At 40.6% G+C, this 19,725-nt stretch overlaps 1 protein-coding gene across 1 annotated transcript; it reads right to left on the bottom strand.

The window, feature by feature from the left end:
* Nucleotides 1-126: 126 nt before the first annotated feature.
* On the bottom strand, nucleotides 127-19,242 carry serinc4 (serine incorporator 4; the record flags this gene model as incomplete). Its single annotated transcript, XM_080439741.1, has 11 exons — nucleotides 127-1,145; nucleotides 1,290-1,440; nucleotides 1,948-2,060; nucleotides 2,582-2,708; nucleotides 7,369-7,464; nucleotides 7,981-8,192; nucleotides 9,188-9,281; nucleotides 11,920-11,999; nucleotides 14,553-14,731; nucleotides 15,932-16,099; nucleotides 19,174-19,242. The coding sequence occupies 11 exons, from the start codon at nucleotides 19,240-19,242 to the stop codon at nucleotides 935-937; spliced, it is 1,500 nt and encodes a 499-aa protein (XP_080295867.1). The 3' UTR covers nucleotides 127-934.
* Nucleotides 19,243-19,725: the final 483 nt, after the last annotated feature.

Below are 19,725 nucleotides of genomic sequence, written 5' to 3'. Positions count from 1 at the left end.
AAGTTGACTTTTGTTTTAAACATAAATAACTACAGCAACACTCGCACTTCTGTTATCATAAAAGTCTACAGACATTTTACATCCAAAAAGAAAATGGACTAAAATTCATCCAGCTAGGTTCCTAGCAATCTCCCACCTCCTACATGATGTGAGCTAACCCTTTTCTTATCCCTTTGGCAATTTGTAAGTAAGTTTCCAGACCACTGTATCCTCCTTGTCAATGGTCATAATTGTGGTCCCATGTCTGTTATGTGTCCATATTGTCCAGGTACTAAATTCAAATGTCCACATGGTGATGTCACTGAGAAATTAGTATCTGATTGGTCCAGTCAAGATTTTGACTCCCTAAACCATAGAGCTATAGAGTTATATAAAAAAGTAGAGGACGGAGGGAAAATCCCCGCCCATTCATTTCAATGAAAGTTGTTCACCCAGCCCATGCTCCCCCGGAAACACTCTCCTTCCGGTTTTGGACAAAAAGGTTTTGTCCATAGAGCAAGTGCACTAGGGTTTCAGGCAATGGAAGCATCATAGAGTTATATTGTATCTAGAGAGCGGACGGCCCGCTCCCACCTATTCATTTGAATTAAAGTTGGAAGTACACCCTTCTTCCGGGATTGGCTCCAACGGGAGCCAATAGAGCAGGCGCACTAGCGTTTCAGACGGTTGAAGCATTTGCAGTCGAATTATAAATGCTGAAGTCTTGCAATACAAGATTTGGCCACCAGGCTTCAATAATCCTCTGCAGTTCTGGGGGCTTGGGAAGCATATGCAGCACTTCCTTTATGTGCGAAGCTTGCAATACCCCATTTGGCCACTAGTTCATTCTTGCTTAAAAAAATCCTCAACACACAGTGATGAGGGATGGTTGCACAATGCACACATCTGACTTCAATGTACGTCCACCAAACTCCAATGACTTCTTCCCAGGCTGTTAACAGACGCTCACGGTGACGTGGCGTGAAGATACCACGCGCCGTTTGATGCGGGAACGGCGAGGCCTGGCGTCCGACTGACATTGACAGAGTGGTCCCAGCAGTAGCCATAGATACAGGATGACACAAGCCCAACAGGACGAAAGCTTCACCCAGAAAGTCGACCAGCTGCCATGGGTGAAGGTGGTCTCCAGTACTGCTGACTCATAGCTGATGGAACAACAGTTGAGAGTTACCATTCGCACCACAAGCTTAAATTGAAAACACAAAGAGCTGTATTTGGCTGAGATTGTGATATTGTGAAAGATGACTGGAAAACAGCGCCTATTGTCTTGTTGTGTGTCATCGACTGACCTGAACCAGTTAGTGAGGGTCATCATGACATAGAGTGAAGCCAGGAAGAAGACAAAGTGAAAGAAGAAGTAGCTGTAAGCAACTCTTTGAGTTTCGTTGTGAATCACCATTTGAGAGCCTTTACTCTCCTCATCAATCACAAACTCTTCCTCTGCAGAAAAAAAGAAACAGATATCAATGTTTGTTTTTTTACAACATAGTACAGTATATAGGTTACAACAGTATAGAATAGAAATGTTACCACGTGGCTCTGCAAGAGTCTAGCCGTCTATAAGAGGGTCGGTCTGTTAGTGCTGTCTGTGTGTCTGTGTCTCACAAATCAGCGGTTTACCACCAAATGTTTTGTGCACACTGCCAGTAGGCCACAGAAGCGACCGTCTTCAAACTTGGCGCGCGCATCGCATACCCATATATGGGCACATACTGATGACATTAGGGATCTCCTTTTTGGAGCATTTATCAACAATGACATACTATTATCTTACTCACAGACCGACACATTGTGAGTTGTAGATTGGCTGTTTTCGGTGCACACCAGCACACAAATATAAGTAATAAATCACCCTAAAGCTGTTGATAATAAAGCAACAGTGATAGCGCTATTATACACAAACAATACAAATTAATACAATTAATACAAACACAAATATATACAAACCTTCCTCTTCCTCAGGGCAGCAGAAGCAGCATGTGGCTTTCTGGAATTCATAGCGGTACACTTTGATCATCCAGAATGGACCAAACACCTCTGCCAGGTACGAAGCTTCATTACTGGAGGGAAACAAGGTAGAAAGGATCTCATCCCAAACTTTGATGAGACTTTTCGTCTATCATAGATAGAAAATGTCGAAATAATTTCTAATTTCACTGATTAGTCCATAGTTCATACAAACAAGTCTGGGTTTGCTTTGAAAAAGTTATGATGCACTTTTAAGTTTGTGTACTATTATATAATTTTATTGTATGATATATATCTTTGTTTTATTTTATTTTGTTCTGTTCACCAGGGAGCCTTTGTTCGCCAGGGAGCAGCAAGCCTTTCATAGCCTCTGTATAGGTAAAAATATTCTATCAATATATATTTTTGATAACTTAGTGTGTAATTATTTTTATATTTTGTTGTGCTGTTTATTATATTTTATTTATAATGAACCAAAGTCACCAAGTCAAAGTCGTGTATGTGCAAATGTATTTCAATAAAAAGAAAAAAAGTATTAAAGGAATTCTGAATTTGACATTCTCGTACAAGCAGTTGATAATTTGAACAAAGCAGACTATACAAAAACACTCACCATGCAAAGAGCACACAGCAGTACATGATGGCAGCACCTATGATTGCCACGGCGTTGCCTTCTTTCTGGACATTAGCTTGGCCCACAGTAGGGAAACACACCGTCATATTCACGCCTTGGTACACCACTGGCAGGGCAAAAGACAAGACATGGGATTACTCGTCACCTTACTTTATTAACCACATTAACCCTGGCATCCCTATACATTTTCTAAAACTTTCAATAATTGTAAAAAGGAAAAAGTGTCAGATCTACAAGCTCACATCGCATCAACATGCAACATGCTATGAGCTTGTAGTTCAGCTATTTTCACTATTTGTTGTACAACAAAGTTCAGTACAGAGTATTAAATGTTTAAGACATTGCCCCCACAGTTTTTTCAGTTATTTATCAAGAAGTGTTTGGGTAGCTCAGTCGGTAGAGCTCTCGCCTTTAAGACTACAAGGTCATGGGTTTGATCCCGGGCACCGCCAACTAAGCCTATGAGTGATGGTAGGTGTGGCACTCCACCTCAGCAATCCATCTCCCAGGGGTCTAGTGCATTGCAACGGGTATAGGTTCTCGGCTGATACCAACAATAAGCCTCTCCAACCTACTTATTTATCAGAGAATATGTATGTGTTGCCATTATCTATAGTAGTACAGCACCAAAGAAACATGTTAAATATGTGAACTGCACATCTGCCATGCTGTGAATGAATATAATTTTCAGGATCTTTTCCCCTTCATTTAATTTCCTGGGAAATGTCTTTCTTTGTTGTACACAGCAAAATCCTCAATGGGAGTATGGGAGTGTAAATGGACCCCTAAGAGTTAATCTCAGAGTTAAATTAACACTGAGGATTTTACTGTGGATGAGGGGGCCTCCTTTTTTGACCATCACTTGCGCACTCTCTCTCTGGCCTTTAGGCACAAGGGACATAACTAACACTGCAAATATGTACACGATGTTCATTGACACACACACACACGAACACCCACACGCACACGCACACACACACACGTTTGTATTACTATACTTGTGAGGACATCAAAATTTAAGACAGCCATTTTATTAATACCATTGTTTCTTTAACCGTTTAAAAATGGCCTATCTACAAGCTCACAATGTGCCACAGCGTGACGCTTTGTAAGGTTGTAGATAAGCATTTTTTGGTGCACAAAGTATAAATCAGGCATAACTCCAACGCCGACCCCTAAACCTAACCTCTAAATGTCTAATTCTAACCCCAATCCTAACCTAACCCAAATCGTTGTTGTTGTTTTTTACCATATAAACAACCATTTCTTGAGAGAAAAATTGGCCTCACAATGTCTATTTCTCTCTCACACACACACACACACACAATCGACCCCAACCTCCAGAGAGACTTTCTGCCAGCTGTGGATTCCTGTGTTTGTGTGTTGTGAGGGAAAAGGAAGCCGAGTTCACTGAAAACACTGGCTAATTACAGGCCTCAGACCTCAATGTGCACCCCCCCCCCCCCACACACACACACACACACACACACTAGTACAAGAGCCCTTCGGACAGAAAGATCATGTCCTGCTGTCTGTGGTGTATGTTTTTGGTTACACTCGAGGCTAATTCTCCCTCTCAGAAACAAAAAGATTAGTCTCTATATGTGTGTGTGTGTGTGTGTGTGTGTGTGTGTGTGTGTGTGTGTGTGTGTGTGTGTGTGTGTGTGTGTGTGTGTGTGCGTCAAGATGAGGTCATGGAGCAGACAAGCCTTCCAGGGACAGAAGAAAGCCTAGCAAGACATTAACAAGGAGAGATAACTGTCTGAAACGCATGCACACGCACGCACGCACGCACGCACGCACGCACGCACGCACGCACGCACGCACGCTCTGTCTGCTCTAGGGATGTTGCCATGACAGGTAATGGACTCCTAAATTAGAGTGTTATTAAACCTAACTATTCTTTTTAGGTAAGTTTTAAATGATGATTAGTTCATGATAAACGTCCCAGGGATTGAACTAGTAACGTTAAGGTTAGTAGAGCCTCCCTCCGCTTGGTGTTTTACAACTGTTTAAACACTCTGCTATGTTATGTTTTTTTTAATACACTTTTTTTTTAATAAACACTGTATAAGAAATAAATTACAAAAAATGCAACTTTCATGTCATGGCTTGATCTTGCAACCTTTAGGCTAAGTTCACTACCCTACCGCAAGTTCACTGAAGTGACAGCACTACTAAGAGAGTGTTTTTGTTTTGTTTTTTCTTTTTACAACTGTGATGTAGAAAATTCCACTTTGAGGAGGTGCTGAAGATTGAACCTACAACCTTTTGACATTCAGAGTTTCCACCCCTATGTCACAATAAACATTTATAATAAATTAGACCAATTCATGTTTCATTAATTGTTATGAACTGATGACAAAACTATTTTAACTATTAATTAACAACTAAGTGATGATTAGTGTTAAATACAGTACTAAAATGTTCAGGTGGTGCTGGGAATTTAACACTATCTGTGTTTAAAATAGAACATTCAGGAGCTTTAAGCCACCTACAGTACTGTAAGTACCAATTAAGATATTATAATGATTAATTAATTATGAGTTGGTGTCCCGTATTATAAAGTGTTACCGGAAGGTTTAAGTGCTACTGTATGAATGTACACCAAGTCAGGTGTGTGACACAGAGTATGTGTTGAAAAGATGTTTTTATAGCAAGCTGAGAGTGCATATTTCTTCAACAAGTTGCTGCAATGTCCTGTACAGCCCCAGGACTAACACTCATATTGTACCGTACGTGCATTTTGTACGCACGCACGCACGCACGCACGCACGCACGCACGCACGCACGCACACACACACACACACACACACACACACACACACACACACACACACACACACACACACACACACACACACACACACACACACACACACACACACACACACACACACACACACACACACACACACGTTAAAGATGTAGAATCGCTATATGTTGAACCTGTTTTATAATTCCTGAAGAAAACATTCAAGCCTCCTTGTGTGTGATGAACCTTTTTGATTTTATTATGCAAATACGGGTTCCATTCCTACAATTGTATAAGAGCATTTCAAACTGACAGTGTTCTCACTTTTAACATTTCCTTTGAAATGAAATGCTATGAGCCTTGGACCTTCCCAGATGACCCTTTTGTCACAAAATACCAAACACCTGTGTAGACTGATAGGCTGAACCTTAACAGTGGTTTTCTACCTTTTTCTGCCCAAGGCACACAAAAGGGCAAGTCAAAATGTCATGAATTAATTAGATTTTACATTTGTGCCTATAATGACATGCCCAAAATAGGGGCACCAGGTTCCCATGGTTAAAATACATTTCCCTCTAAATTGGGAAGTGAGTGCGCACAAAAACAATATTCATAACACATATTAATTCATAACTTTTGTATAATAGTATACATGTATATTGTAAAAATATGTGTGGTTGTCACAAAATCCAGACAAGTCTGTGTCCGTGCTGTGAGACAAGCCCAGGCACACCTGGACTTGTCACACGGTACACCGTTTGGGAATCCCTGGCTTAGGGTAGCTAGTAGACAGGCAGGCCTGTGATTCAGCCTGATTCCATTGGGAGTAATTATGTGGAGAACCTGAGAGAAACATCATGGCAGGATGTCTGAAGGTGTACGTAAATCCTCAATGAGAGGTCAAATAAATGAGCATGGGTGAGCTCTCTGAATGTGTGAGTCCCAATTGTGGTTTGAATGCAGGCACACAGGGAATGAGCTATGGAGGCTTGCAGTAAGACTGATGGACTCTGCATGGTACACACTATTACTTTTGCATCCCACATCTACAGTAGGAAGGCCTGCTGAGTACGGGTTTCATTCTCATTAAAAGTAATCTTTTAATGGGTTGTTAGGTGACCTTTTCTCACTCATGCTAACAGATCTCTTTTGACTGGCAGAGGTGAGCCATTGCATGCGGAGAACACTGTCTGATTAATAGGATAAGGTGTGTAAGCAGATGTAATGATACTGCCAAAGCAGCATTACTGTGCTATTATGTTGTCATTGAATCCATCAGGAATGCACAATATCCCTCACAACCACAGGCAAGCATGTCCGCAGATAGCATGTAGGAGCACATCTAACATTTGATTATCTGTGTGCGTGCGTGCGTGCATGCGTGTGCGCGCGTGTATGTGTATTGTGGCTTGTCAGTGTACGTGCATATGTCCCTCTATGCACACGCACATGTGAGTTTAAACTCTGTATACGCATGTGCATGAATCCCCCTTAATGCATTTGTAATCTAGACCTAAGCCCTGGATAAGACAGGGGCCCTCTGACAGGCCAAGGGGTAATGTCAGGCAAGCCTTTATGACTGCATGGCTCATACAGAGTTTTCCACTTGCATGTCTTTTTCAGTGATTTTAGTACAGGCCTAAGACCGATAGAGCTGTTTTTTGGTCCAATAGCAGAACACATTTTCCTATATAAAACTAAATGCCTATATCAAATGGCTACAATAAAGTCCTTGCGACATGCTAGCATCAGGTCCAGAGAGTGTACTTGTACGTCAAGCTGCCTCACACAAAGCAAACAGGAGATAGGATCCTGACCTCATCAACCGACAATAGCTGACCTACAAGCTCACAACATATTGTGTTACCACGCGTTGTGAGCTTGTAGATCGGTTATTTTTTGCAGAATGTTCATGTGGTTAATCAAAAAATCTATCTCTGGAAGGCCGGTTTTGTTTCATAACACTGGAGCTCACACACTGGCATTTGAGCAGTTAGTTGAGTAAGTTTACCTTTCTCCGGCGGGCGGCTGGACAGAGCAGAGAATGTAAGATACATGACGTAGCAGCTAATGATGGAGGCCTGGAGGAGTCCTGAGCGGGGCTGCTCTGGAGACAGACAGACAGACAGAAACAGAAAGGAGACAGGAAGAGTTGCAGAACGACAGTCAATAAACATACTGCTACTCCCTCCACGCGCACACGCACACACACACACACACACGTGCGCACACACACACACACACACACACACACACACACACACACACACACACACACACACACACACACACACACACACACACACACACACACACACACACACACACACAGGTAGTGGTGCGTGTATACTGTAAGTGTGTGGGAGATAACGCCCAGACAAGTGAAGAAAAAGGAGGTTTGTATCGTTACAGTGAGAAACGTATAATATTAGCCTTCATGTAATTATTATTGTGTGTGCCAGAACTCTCTTCAGCACAGAGACATTTACTTAGCTGGAGATGCACTAAGTGTTATTTCACCATGGCAAAGGAGATGACAGACATCATAAACACATACACTGCAGTGTGCGGTGCAGTGTGTGCTTGTGCTTGTACAATCCGGGGCCGTGCCCTGCAAACTCACTCTGCTGCACACATGGCGTGATTGCTATGAAGGACATGATGAAACAAAGTCCCAGGTTGGTCCAAAGCAGGGCCTTGTTGAAATGGCAAGCAATCGGGTGCGTGTAGTACTTATACATGAAGGTGAAGGACATGGCGGCGATGGTGTAGAAGAACAGTGTGGCGCACAGCACCGCCAGATACCAGCGTTTGTTCTCTGCAGCTCCCGTCAACCTAAGGGCAACACCGGAGATGCAGTGAATCGGATGTTTATGAAATCTATTCTGAGCACCAACCCCTGTCTCCAATATATTTGATAAGACCCTGCTACGTCACAGAACAGCGCACCCAGTCCTGAGCTAACATTTACAGTCTGACTAAAGCAAGCAATCTATTCATAAACACAACACACCTGACCTGAAAACCCAGAAAGGAGCAATAGTATCTGGGAGATGTACTGTAACCCCCGGGCCAATGTGGCACAACTAAAGGAAGATCCTTAGTGCACTGTTTGCCTTGGAGCAGCTCCAGAAAAGCCCTCTTATCTGTTGCTACAACTGTGTAGTGTAAAAGGCAGTGTTCAGTGGCGGCTCACAGTGTTTCAGAAACACAGCGGCAGGAGCAACACAGGATCATGAAGACTGAGTAACAATATCTAACATCTGGGAACAGCATGACGATCATACGATGAGACTGAGATGCAGAGTAAAGGAGGAATCAGGAGACAGAAGATCAAAGAACAAGTGGAAAGAAAATACAAAAGTAGTAGAGAAAGACTGGGCAAGAAATGAAAAGAAAGAAAGAAAGAAAGAAAGAAAGAAAGAAAGAAAGAAAGAAAGAAAGAAAGAATTTGAAGGAAGGGTAGGCTATACAGGTGAGACGTGGTGAAAGGAAGTTCATATGATTTACAGCCTTGCTGCACAAAATATGAATCCACAGCAAAGTGGAGAAATGAACAGAGATCATGACTTCTCCAGATGTGATCCAGCACCATATAAGTTTATGAAACACTCCAAGAGGCTGGTACATTTGACTGTACATTGTAATATATGACAGTCTACAACGGTAGACACAGCCTTTCCTTGTGTTAATTTTGACGTGTCTTCCAGTAGTATCCATCTGTGTGGATTTATTCCACAGCCGCCTACACTGCTACACATCCTACATGTACAGAACCATCCACCCTCTGTCCCCCAAGCCCTCCTCAAGCCCTCCTCACCACCACTCACCAGTTCTTGTTCCAGGTGTGTGCGAAAGCTGTGATGAGGATGAGCTGGATGAGAATGAAGGAAAATCCTCCAACCACACCTACATAATGCCACGCTGAGAGAGGGAGAGAGACATGTGTAGATCTTAACAGATCAGATAAAAATATATGCAAGAAAAAAAGCAGAAAAGAAAAACAGCACCGCTACCATCAATCCTTATTGTTTGATCTATGTAATTGCACCATAGTACTTTAGAGAGATAAGAGAGATGTAAATTATAACGAGATCTGATAAGGCTTGTATCACAATATGATTTACTGTTCCAAAACAAACTTCTTAGACTTCTTATGATCTAATAAATCATGATAAGAAATCAGACCATTGAAAGTTCTAATAATTGAGTATACATCACCCTCTAGTGGGATGCAAAGGAAGTTGCATTGATTGGATGCAGAACAGTAAAGTCAGCTCAACATTAAAGGGGGGAAAAAACCTTTACGTCATTCACATTTTTGGTGCTGAATATATTAATAGAACGTATTTATTTTAAGCAGCTTCATTATGATAGGATAGTGGTGAACAGAGAGAGGAGGCGTTCACATCAAGCAGCATAACTAACTATTTTAAAGTAGATGGCAGAGTCCACACTCACATAACCAAACAAATACGATATGCTCATATGTATGTCACTCAGGCACACCCGATACGCCCATATAGGCATATATGGAGATCCGGTTGTCCAGAGCCATAGACACATAATATGGTCATCATTTAACCAGTAAAAACATTGATACATAGGTGTCTTTTATACACGAAAGAACTGGCCAAGAAGCAGTTATGTCACACAAATACAAAAAAAAAATGTTATGGACAAAACAATACAAAGCACAGCCATATGACTGACAGACTACCGACAATGCTCACCAACGTAAAACAAAATAAAGAAATCAGAGAAATGAGTCTAAGACATTAGCGAATTAAAAGGGGCTACACGTCAATCGAAACAGAAACAGCAACTGGAAAGAGCTTCAGTGGTAAGCTTTTTAAAACTCCAAAGAGGAATTAGTGATAACAATTTGAGTCTCGACTGGAGGTCGTTCCATGACCAAGGGCAAAAGAAGGAGAGGCTCTTTTGCCTGCCTGCCTAAAAAAATGCTAACTAAAACAATTGTTTTGCAAATTGACAAAGAAGACCAATCAATAAAGGAGTTAAGGACACAATGATGCGTTCTAAAAGAAGAGTTTATGACGAATCTCAGTGCAGCATGATACAAGGGGTCAAGTTTGGCTAATGTGGTCGGACAGGCAAATTGGTAGACAGTGCCACCATAGACAAGTTGAGATAAAAACTTACTATTAGCCAACTGCTTACGAGAAGTACGAAAAAAAAACATGATTTCAATCTAGGAAAAAAAACTAAGTGTACATTTTTGTTTCTTATCCAAAAGATCAACATGATGTTTAAAGTTGAGGTTGTTATCATACTTATAAGAATAAACAGTAACGGCCCCAAACCCGAAACCTGGGGAACTTCCTTGTCCCAATAAATAGATCCGAAACCAACCCATCACAGTATTTTGCATACCAACATTAGAAAGAAAATCAAGCAAAATGTGTTGATCTACACCACAGTATTGAACGCCTTGGTCAGATAAATAAATAAAGTGACACAAAAGGATTCTTTTCTCTAGAGCAGCCCTGACATCGTCTAATACATTTAGACAGGCCGTCACCGTGCACCGTACTACAGACTGCATGGAGTTTAGAATCTTAAGAGAATCAAGGTAACTTTTGATTTGTGTTGATATAAGGGACTCTAACATCTTAGCCAAAGCCGAGAGATTAGATCTAGGCCTGTAGTTATTTACATCTAACGGGTCACAAGCCTTGAGTAGAGGTGAGACATAAGCTTGTTTCCAGTTGTGAGATAACTTCTGCGTACATAACGAGAGATTAAAAATGTCTGTGATAGGGCCATCCAGCCCAGAGGACTTGTTTGGGTCCAAAGAGGTCAGTGCCCGCAGCACATCAGGGAGCTGGACAGGTGAGAAGTCAAAATAAGCCAGAGGACCAGCCACCTCCTGAGCATCTCGTGCTGAGGATGCAAGGATTTGCTCCTTTAGCAACAGACTGTTACACCCAAGTTGCAAGAAGGAGCGCTATAGGAGATATTTTCTGCCTGCAGCAATAAGACTGTACAACTCCTCATCTGGTTGGCTTGATCAGGCTGATCAGGTTGTTTAGGATGAGGGATGTGGGATGCAAGCCATCGGACTCTTTAGTAGTGTTTGGTCTGTCCAGTTTTTATTATCATAATGTGTTTTTACTCTATGAGAGCTGCTGTAACACCTTAATTTCCCCTCGGGATGAATAAAGTACCTACCTACCTACCTAATTGAAAAGGTGACCAGCCTTTTTAAAGTGACCATTAAAAACATCAGACATAGCCTTGCTGTCAGTAATTAAGGAATTACTAACCCAGAGCTTTTGAGGGGGGCCAGCAAATTTTTCTGAAGGTTTTAACCGACAAGTACAGTAATATTCAGTTTTTTTTTTTGCCCTGGCAGAGATAACAGAGACAATGGTGAACGATATAGTTATAGCTATATATATTATGGCTTTACTGTAGTTATATAATGATAATTATATAAGAGCTTGGTTCGAATGGCCCATCATGTCCTTGAGCCACATTTGAACTCAGGATGTTGTGGTTATGTGGTTGTGGTCTAGTCTAGACCTTTGTGGTTGCTTACCATGCAGGAATGACTCTGTTGGGATGAAGAAGGCAGCAGTGCACATTCCAACAAGAGTGATGAACTTCAAAAACCAGAACCTGTATTTCAACACAAAGAAGGATGTTAGCTACTGTATGTGATATTAATGATGATAATAATAATAATAATAATAATAATAATAATAATAATAATAATAATAATAATAATAATAATAATAAACTTTATTTATATAACAGAACACCTTTCTTAACGATGTAAAACGTGCTTGTATAGATATAAAAAAGGGGGAAAAACAGAAAAGCAATTATACAACTAAATAAAACTAAATAAATAAAACTAAAACTAAATAAGTTAAAAATAAGAACAACAGTTAAAGGGTGTCAGTTAAAGGGTCATATATGTAAACAAAATTTGTTTGGTCAAAAATTAAGGTCACTATGACCTCACAAAACACGTGCATTTAATTCCTTTAAAGCCTTCATTCAATACATGCTATAATTCTGCAATCTGGACAGACATGGATGTAAATGGCAACTGGCTGGCAGAGGCATTTAGTGATGAATCTACATCTCAAACTCTATAGAATGGTACGGTATGTAATTCTTTAAGAATGTATTCATAGATAAATTATATGAATATCATTTATTTGATCAAAACAATCCTAGATTGGGACTTTAAGTCAACACTAAATAGCTGTTTGGTGTTTCTATCTGCATGTAAATCTATGTTTAGCGTGGATCAGAGTTATTATAGTTAAAGGACGACTTCACCCGTTTTCAACCTATCGTCATATAATTGGTCCTCACTAATGCTCATGATGATATGGCACCATATTTGTCTACTTGGTCTGTGTCTCAGAGGAGGGCTGTGGACAGTTCAGAAATCTGCCTGCCAGTGACATCATCAATGGGGAATCCAAATAAAAATTTAAATCTTGTTTGAAAAGACAAACCCACCTAACGATGATGTCACTGGTAGGCGCCTAGGTGGGTTTATGAACTGTCCACAGCCCTCCTCTGAGACAGAGATTGAGTAGATTATTTTTTTACCATATGAGCATTAGTGAGGAGGACCAATTATATGAAGATAGGTTGAAAATGGGTGAAGTCGTCCTTTAATATTGGCAAACCAAAGAAATATAGGTGAAAAAGTAACTACAACTCCATGACCCTGACCCCTATACTAGTAAACACTGCTTGTTAAACCTTTGGCCCAGACACGAACCGTTCACCCTGCATTGATAAGACTCTTATGAGCAGATTTATACTAGTGGGGAACAGCAAGGTCCTAATCCCAGGCACGTCACTGACACAGCTCTAATGAACTGCGAATGGAAAGTGTGACACCATGGACTGGAGCTTAAAATAGACAACCAGTCAGGTCACGTGACCAGAGAGAGAAACCCCTTTACCCCAAATAGAAATCATTGAGGTATTAAAAGATATTCACTGGCATGAATGCTATTATTTTGGGGTTAAACCAAATAATATGTTACTATGTATAGGCCTACTTTGGATAAGAGCAGAAATTGTAAACGGAATGGAATAGATCACAGAAAGTATACTTCGCATGAAACATGCAGTCGGCACTTAACAGCTTTTATATACACATGTACATTCTTTGATTACGCCTTTTTTTTCCCACTTGATGTATATATATATGATTATTATGATTATTATTGCTGCAACAATGTCTGCAAAACCAGAACAAAATACTTTTACTCTTGTGTATCTTGTGTATCTCTACAAAAGAACAATAAAGAAATCTTGAACCTTGGACGATAAATATATACAGTACATTCATTGACCCTGTGTGGAATTAATATTAACCTGGTTTTGCTGGACTACAGGTGATCGTATTATGACTGCTATTGAGGTAAACAAATCCCTGTTGCAGGTAACTCTGAATCCAGCGAAACACACTTGATTACAGTGATTTAAGATATCGTCGCTGTCGGGTGGAAACCGGCTCTATTTAAGCCCGGAGTAAATCATTGTCTGCTTTGAATAGACTATCATCTTATATAAACACAATTGACACAAGGAATTGACACTCTCACTTCTCACTGATTATAGGACAATTAGAATCACAGAGATACGTGGAGAATTAGGAGAGAAGGAGACCTCTGAATGTCGTGTCGCTGTGCGCCAAGCTCGACTCCCGACATGTCCATTGCAGGCGCGCTCTCTACCAAACGAATTTGGCATAGCAGGTGGTTTTAGAATCCGCTATGCACTTTCCCAAACGTGTGCGGGCAAGATAGCAATTTTAGGGAAAGCGCAACAACACGCCCACAGCCACACCTCCAGGCGCAAATAGCGGAGTTGGCATAATGAATAGCGGGTACAGCGGCCGTAAGATACCGTTTAGGGACAGTGCCAGTTCCCTTGTGCGTAATTCACGGGTAGTGGGTAGTGCCAACGGGTAAGGAACCTGGCAAAAATAGGGCCCTTTTCCAAAACCGCAGGGAACGAAAACCTTTTGAAATAGTGAAAATAGCAGGTCTACAAGTTCCTAGATCAGCTATTTTCACTACATTTGCTTTGTATAACGAAGAACGGCATTAAGTGACGAAAATACATTAACATTTTAAATATGGAGATACAATTAAGGTTTCTGCCCGACAGCAACGATACGGTACACTGACTGACCCATTGTGTATGAGAGCTCTGAAGTCCTGGCTGGACTTCACGTCTATGAGTAAGAGTGCCATCATCAGGTAGAAGCAGGAAGTTCCAAAGCAGACTCTGTAGACGGCTGAGTAGCCCACCAACATCTCACAGTGCCCTCCACCATGGGCCTGGTCACACACCATGTTGAAGAAAGGCACCTGAAATGCGCACAGACTTTCATTGACTCATGGTGGCATGGCAGTTTTATTTGAATAGCACATTTCAACAACAAGGTCATTCAATGTGCTTTTCACAGAACATCAAGCAAAGGAAACACAATTACATTAGGATGCATAAAACAAAAGAAGTAAAAAATAACAGATACAATGACATCGCAGAAGAGAAAGAAAAAGAAAAGCACTCAAGCAAAGGCAGCAGCAAACAGAAAGGTCTTTAGTTGTGCTTTAAAATAAATAAGAGTGGCAGCAGACCTGCAGTTTCTGGGAGTTTGTTCCAGGTGCATAAAAACTAAATGCTGCTAATCACAATTAATTTTTGGTTTTAGGGACAGAAAGCAGACTTTTCCAGATGAACTGAGAGATCTGGATGGTTCATGATATCGCACAAGATCAGAAATGTATTTTGGCCGTAAACCATTCAAAGCTTTATAGACCAACAGTAGTATTTTTAAATCAATTATTTGACACACGGGGAGCCAGTGTAAGGATTTAAGAACTGGAGTGATATGCTCCACAACCTTTTCTAGATCTTGCTGAGACATAAGTCATTTAACCTGTGCTATATTTTTGAGGTGATAGTAGGCTGACTTTGTGATTGTGTTATGTGTCTGTTTAACTTCAGGTCTAAGTCCATGCACCAAGGTTTTTGACTTGGCCAGAGGTTTTTAACATTACCGATTGGAGATGGGGGGCGAGATGCCTCCACAAAGACAAAATAAAATAGCAAAAAAAGATGAAAAGAGTAAAATTGTGTGTGTGTGTGTGTGTGTGTGTGTGTGTGTGTGTGTGTGTGTGTGTGTGTGTGTGTGTGTGTGTGTGTGTGTGTGTGTGTGTGTGTGTGTGTGTGTGTGTGTGTGTGTGTGTGTGTGTGTGTGTGTGTGTGTGTGCGTGCGTGTGTGCATGCATGCGTGCGTGTGTGTTAGTGAGTGTTAGCGAGATAACTTGAGAGTTCTCATGACACTTGGAATGATGGTCAGTACACTGCCCCGAAGAGAATATTACGTTTTGGGTCTAAAAGGTCAAATGCCAAGGTCAAAATTGAGAGATGTAGAGCTAGAGGTATTGGCGAAAGTAGGGTTTGCACTCCCAGGTGAATTTGTTTTACATTCTATATCGAATTGAATACCTAAATGGGTGTCACTGATTTGTGAATCATCTCATGTCTCATCTTTGACTCACATTTTCCCTGAGAAGCTCATTGACGTTGCGGGACAGCATGAGGCAGGAGACGGTACAGGCCATTATGTGGAAGAGGGTATACATGACCCGCGTGCTGGATGATGACTTCATGGGTGGGCAGAAGGAGCAGCACAGCGAGCACGGAGCAGGCCCACAGCAGCAGCATATCTGAGCAGAGGAGGAGAAGAGTTACAGCTCTAAAAGGGTCCATACACAAATAAATGTACTGTATATCCCTCAGTGTCATGGTAGCTCAACTATGCCACCGACTACACACTACATGTTGTCCTGCTTTAGAAAATGGGGCTCAGGACCTCTGTCACATGCCATCCAATAAAGCAGAAGAGACAAGACAAAGACAAGACAAATTATATTATGCCATAAAAGGTGGGGAAATAGTTTTTTTTTGTCCCAGTATTACACAGTACTCTCAAAATGAGTTTCCCTGTTTTTGTTTATAATTGTATTTCCTGTGCAGCATGATGTTTCATGATTTTGTGTTGGCACCTTGGTCTGTGATGAACAGCATTTTGTTCAGCTGTATACCTGTATATGAGGATGAATGACGATAGACTGACTTGAACTTGATTTATCCATTTCATCTGTGTCTAAAGTAAACAGCACTTGACACCAAGGGAGACAGGTGTCCTTTAGCTGTTAGTGTTTACCTATTTGTTCCTGGCAGTGAAAGAGAGACTGAGGCGTCATACAGTAGTTATCCTACCTGGGAGATTAACAGTCTGGTATGACGGTTGTTTGTTTGGAGAGTAATGAGAGAATATGAGTGCGATTGATGTTTGGCAGATTAATCTACAGAACCAAAAACCATGTGTCTGGTTCTCATTCAAAAAAATGGAAGCAAGCTGTTTCCAGTCATCTCTTATCCCGAATTAAACCTGAGGACCCATAACAAAAAGACCATTTGTCTGATAACAAAGTCTACTTCCACTGATTACTGTGTATGCCTGGCTCTTATACCTCTGTGACTGCTGAATGTATTGTACATATGTACGCTCATGCAATGCAGTCCATAGATACATATATTACTCATCACGTGCAAGCTATAATCCAGTTAAAATCATAATCCAGAAGAATTTAAAATCTGTGAGTACACCCCTGTAATGTGATGTCTTACTTGGACGAGGCAAAAATCCACTGTATACGTATACGATCATATAGAGAACGGGAACATACTATATCTGAAGAAGGTGGAGAAAGTGAGAACTATAAAGAGACATCGGAATACCTATAAACGAACTGAATCCTAAATCTTGTTCCCAACAAGACTGGGAGTACTTGAAAAAAAGGGCATCACGGAAAAAGGGGGGGGGGAAACAAAAACTTTTGGAATTGCACTACGGAATTTGTTTCCACTGCATTTTCGAAATAAAATAAACAATTAAAAAAATCATAATCCAAGGAGGAATATTTAGCATCTTCTCATTGATGTATAGAAAGGCGCTTCAGAAACTAACTACATGAACCCTAAAATGCCTATTCTGGGGGCAAATATTCCGCAAAGATAGCATATAATAGCTCACAATGTGTCGAGTTGTGACATGTTGTGAACTTGTAGATCAACAATTTTTGAAAAATGTTTGAAAAAATTTACTTGAAAAAACTACTTTACCCGTGCCCCTTAGTGCTGGGCTTCAATTTGTGGATAAAAGAAGTGAAAAAGGTGACTACGTCTTTCAAAGATAAAGCAACAGGATAATGTAGCAGCTTTAGGATGACTTAATAAAAAAAAAGAATAATATATTTTTTAAAGGGCTTAATGATAAACTATACATGTTGAGGTAACATTCTTTTCATTCTGTATAGCCTCTGCAGTCAGGGCGAACCTTCAGCACCTCTGTCTGTCTGTCTGTCCTCTGGCCCAGTTAAGTGCCCTTAATACAGGATTAATAGTCAGACCCAATTATAACTGCTATAAGCTTTACTTAACTCAGGGCCGTGTTGGCCAAACATAAAGATAATGGAGTGTTTGAAAGTCCAGGTTGAAATCTAAGTATTCTGAAAAGTGAAATTAATTGACAGTGGGTGGGATATTTGGGACAATGGTATGCAATGTATGGGATGCTTACAGTATAAACAATCTGGTTTGAAGAATAAGATATACTGTACTGTAGTATACCTGTGTGTTCCATTTGTCACAATAAGAATTGTTCTGCTTGCAATTTTATTTTTTGTACAAATAACACATCCTGCCATCTTTTAAGTGATCATTTGATTTAAAAACAGATCAAGCTTAATTATGTTTGTATTTTAACACTCAGAGCTATAAAATACTTTTTGGCTATGTTCATAGGCCTCCACTGTGTTTATAAAACATTTTAAACCTCCATTCACAAAAAATGGGAAACTAAACACACCTTTGAGGCCTTTGAATACCAAAATGACGTTAATTAAACACGCTGATGTTTTGATCCATTTGGCTGACACTGAAACAGAAGAAAACACTGACCTACAAAAGTATCTCAGTGCTGTACGTCATAAAATCCCTAAGGCTTTCGCGTATTAATTCATAATCATAACTAAAAGTAGGTGTGTGTTTTGAAACACACAACATAGAGTGAATCACCAGACTTATTATGCATCACGAGATACTTCAACACACACCAACATCTGAATCTTTTGGAAATAAATTTAGCAAATTCAAATAAAAGCATTTCAAATTGCTACAAAGTGACCTTCTGTCGGTATTCTATCTGCATATGACATTATTCCGATGCTAAATTAAAACACTGTTATGTTATACTTTAAAACATCGCTCCTTACATAATGATATTGTCGCTGTCGGCAGAAACTTTATATCTACATATTTAATCTTTTAGTTTCTTAATAAATTAATGCCCTATTTTATACTCTGTTGTATGACACAGTCACAAAAAAATTGTGAAAATATCCAATCTACAACTGTCACGATGATTGTAGATAATGCTATTTCCCGGATTTTTTAAAAAGTGTGCAAATATTTACCGATAATGACATGCCCAAAACAAGGATGCCAGGTTGAAAGTAAGTGGTTAAGTCTGTCTGAGAGTTTTATAAATATATAACCAATGAAACGTTTTAACAAGCGCCTGTGACTAAATAACCCGAACTACAATGGATCCATTGGAACACAGGTTTATTTTTATTTTTTTCAGAAAAGTAATTGAAAATGTCTTTCCACCTGACAGCAACAATATGAAACATGTCATAACCATTGGCCTGAGCTGAGGGTCCTCTGGTCTCACCTGATAGGCTACCATGTTTAGGAAGTAGCTGTAGGCACCACTTCGGCTCTTCCCCTGCGTGGCCGACATTGTGGTTCTGTAACTGCTTTTCCTTGCCAACCACTACATTTGTCCGAAGACCTTCCAGCATTAATAACAAACCCAGATTTATCAAAGTTCCTGTAAAGAGGCCATAATCCAAACAGAGGAGCGGATAACTCCTACAATAAGAGGCTTGTATTCACAAATGGAAGCCCAAAGTACGGCAGCCCAAGTTCCAGTGACTCCGATAGATCTTTTTTCTTGTGTCCCAATCACGTTGTCAGATGGATTATCAGTAAAGCTTGTCGTCCACCTAGAATCCTTTTAGTGGTGGGATCTCAGCATCAGCCTCCGGTCCAACTGCAGTAACTCTCAACACAACTTTTAAGGAATGAAGTTGTTTTTTTGCCCATATCCTGTGAGGTTTGGCTCTGTATTAGTCTTGGGAGCTGCCAGAGGAGAGGGAGAGGTGGTGGTGAATGCCCAATGCCCTCCCCCCCATCATCCACCGCTCTACCCGGTCAGATTAGG

The sequence above is a fragment of the Gymnoscopelus braueri genome (assembly GCF_963280865.1).
Source record: "Gymnoscopelus braueri genome assembly, chromosome: 1".
NCBI lineage: Eukaryota > Metazoa > Chordata > Actinopteri > Myctophiformes > Myctophidae > Gymnoscopelus > Gymnoscopelus braueri.
The sequence above is the reverse complement of the archived record's forward strand: the minus strand, read 5'-3'. Positions and strand labels throughout refer to the sequence as shown.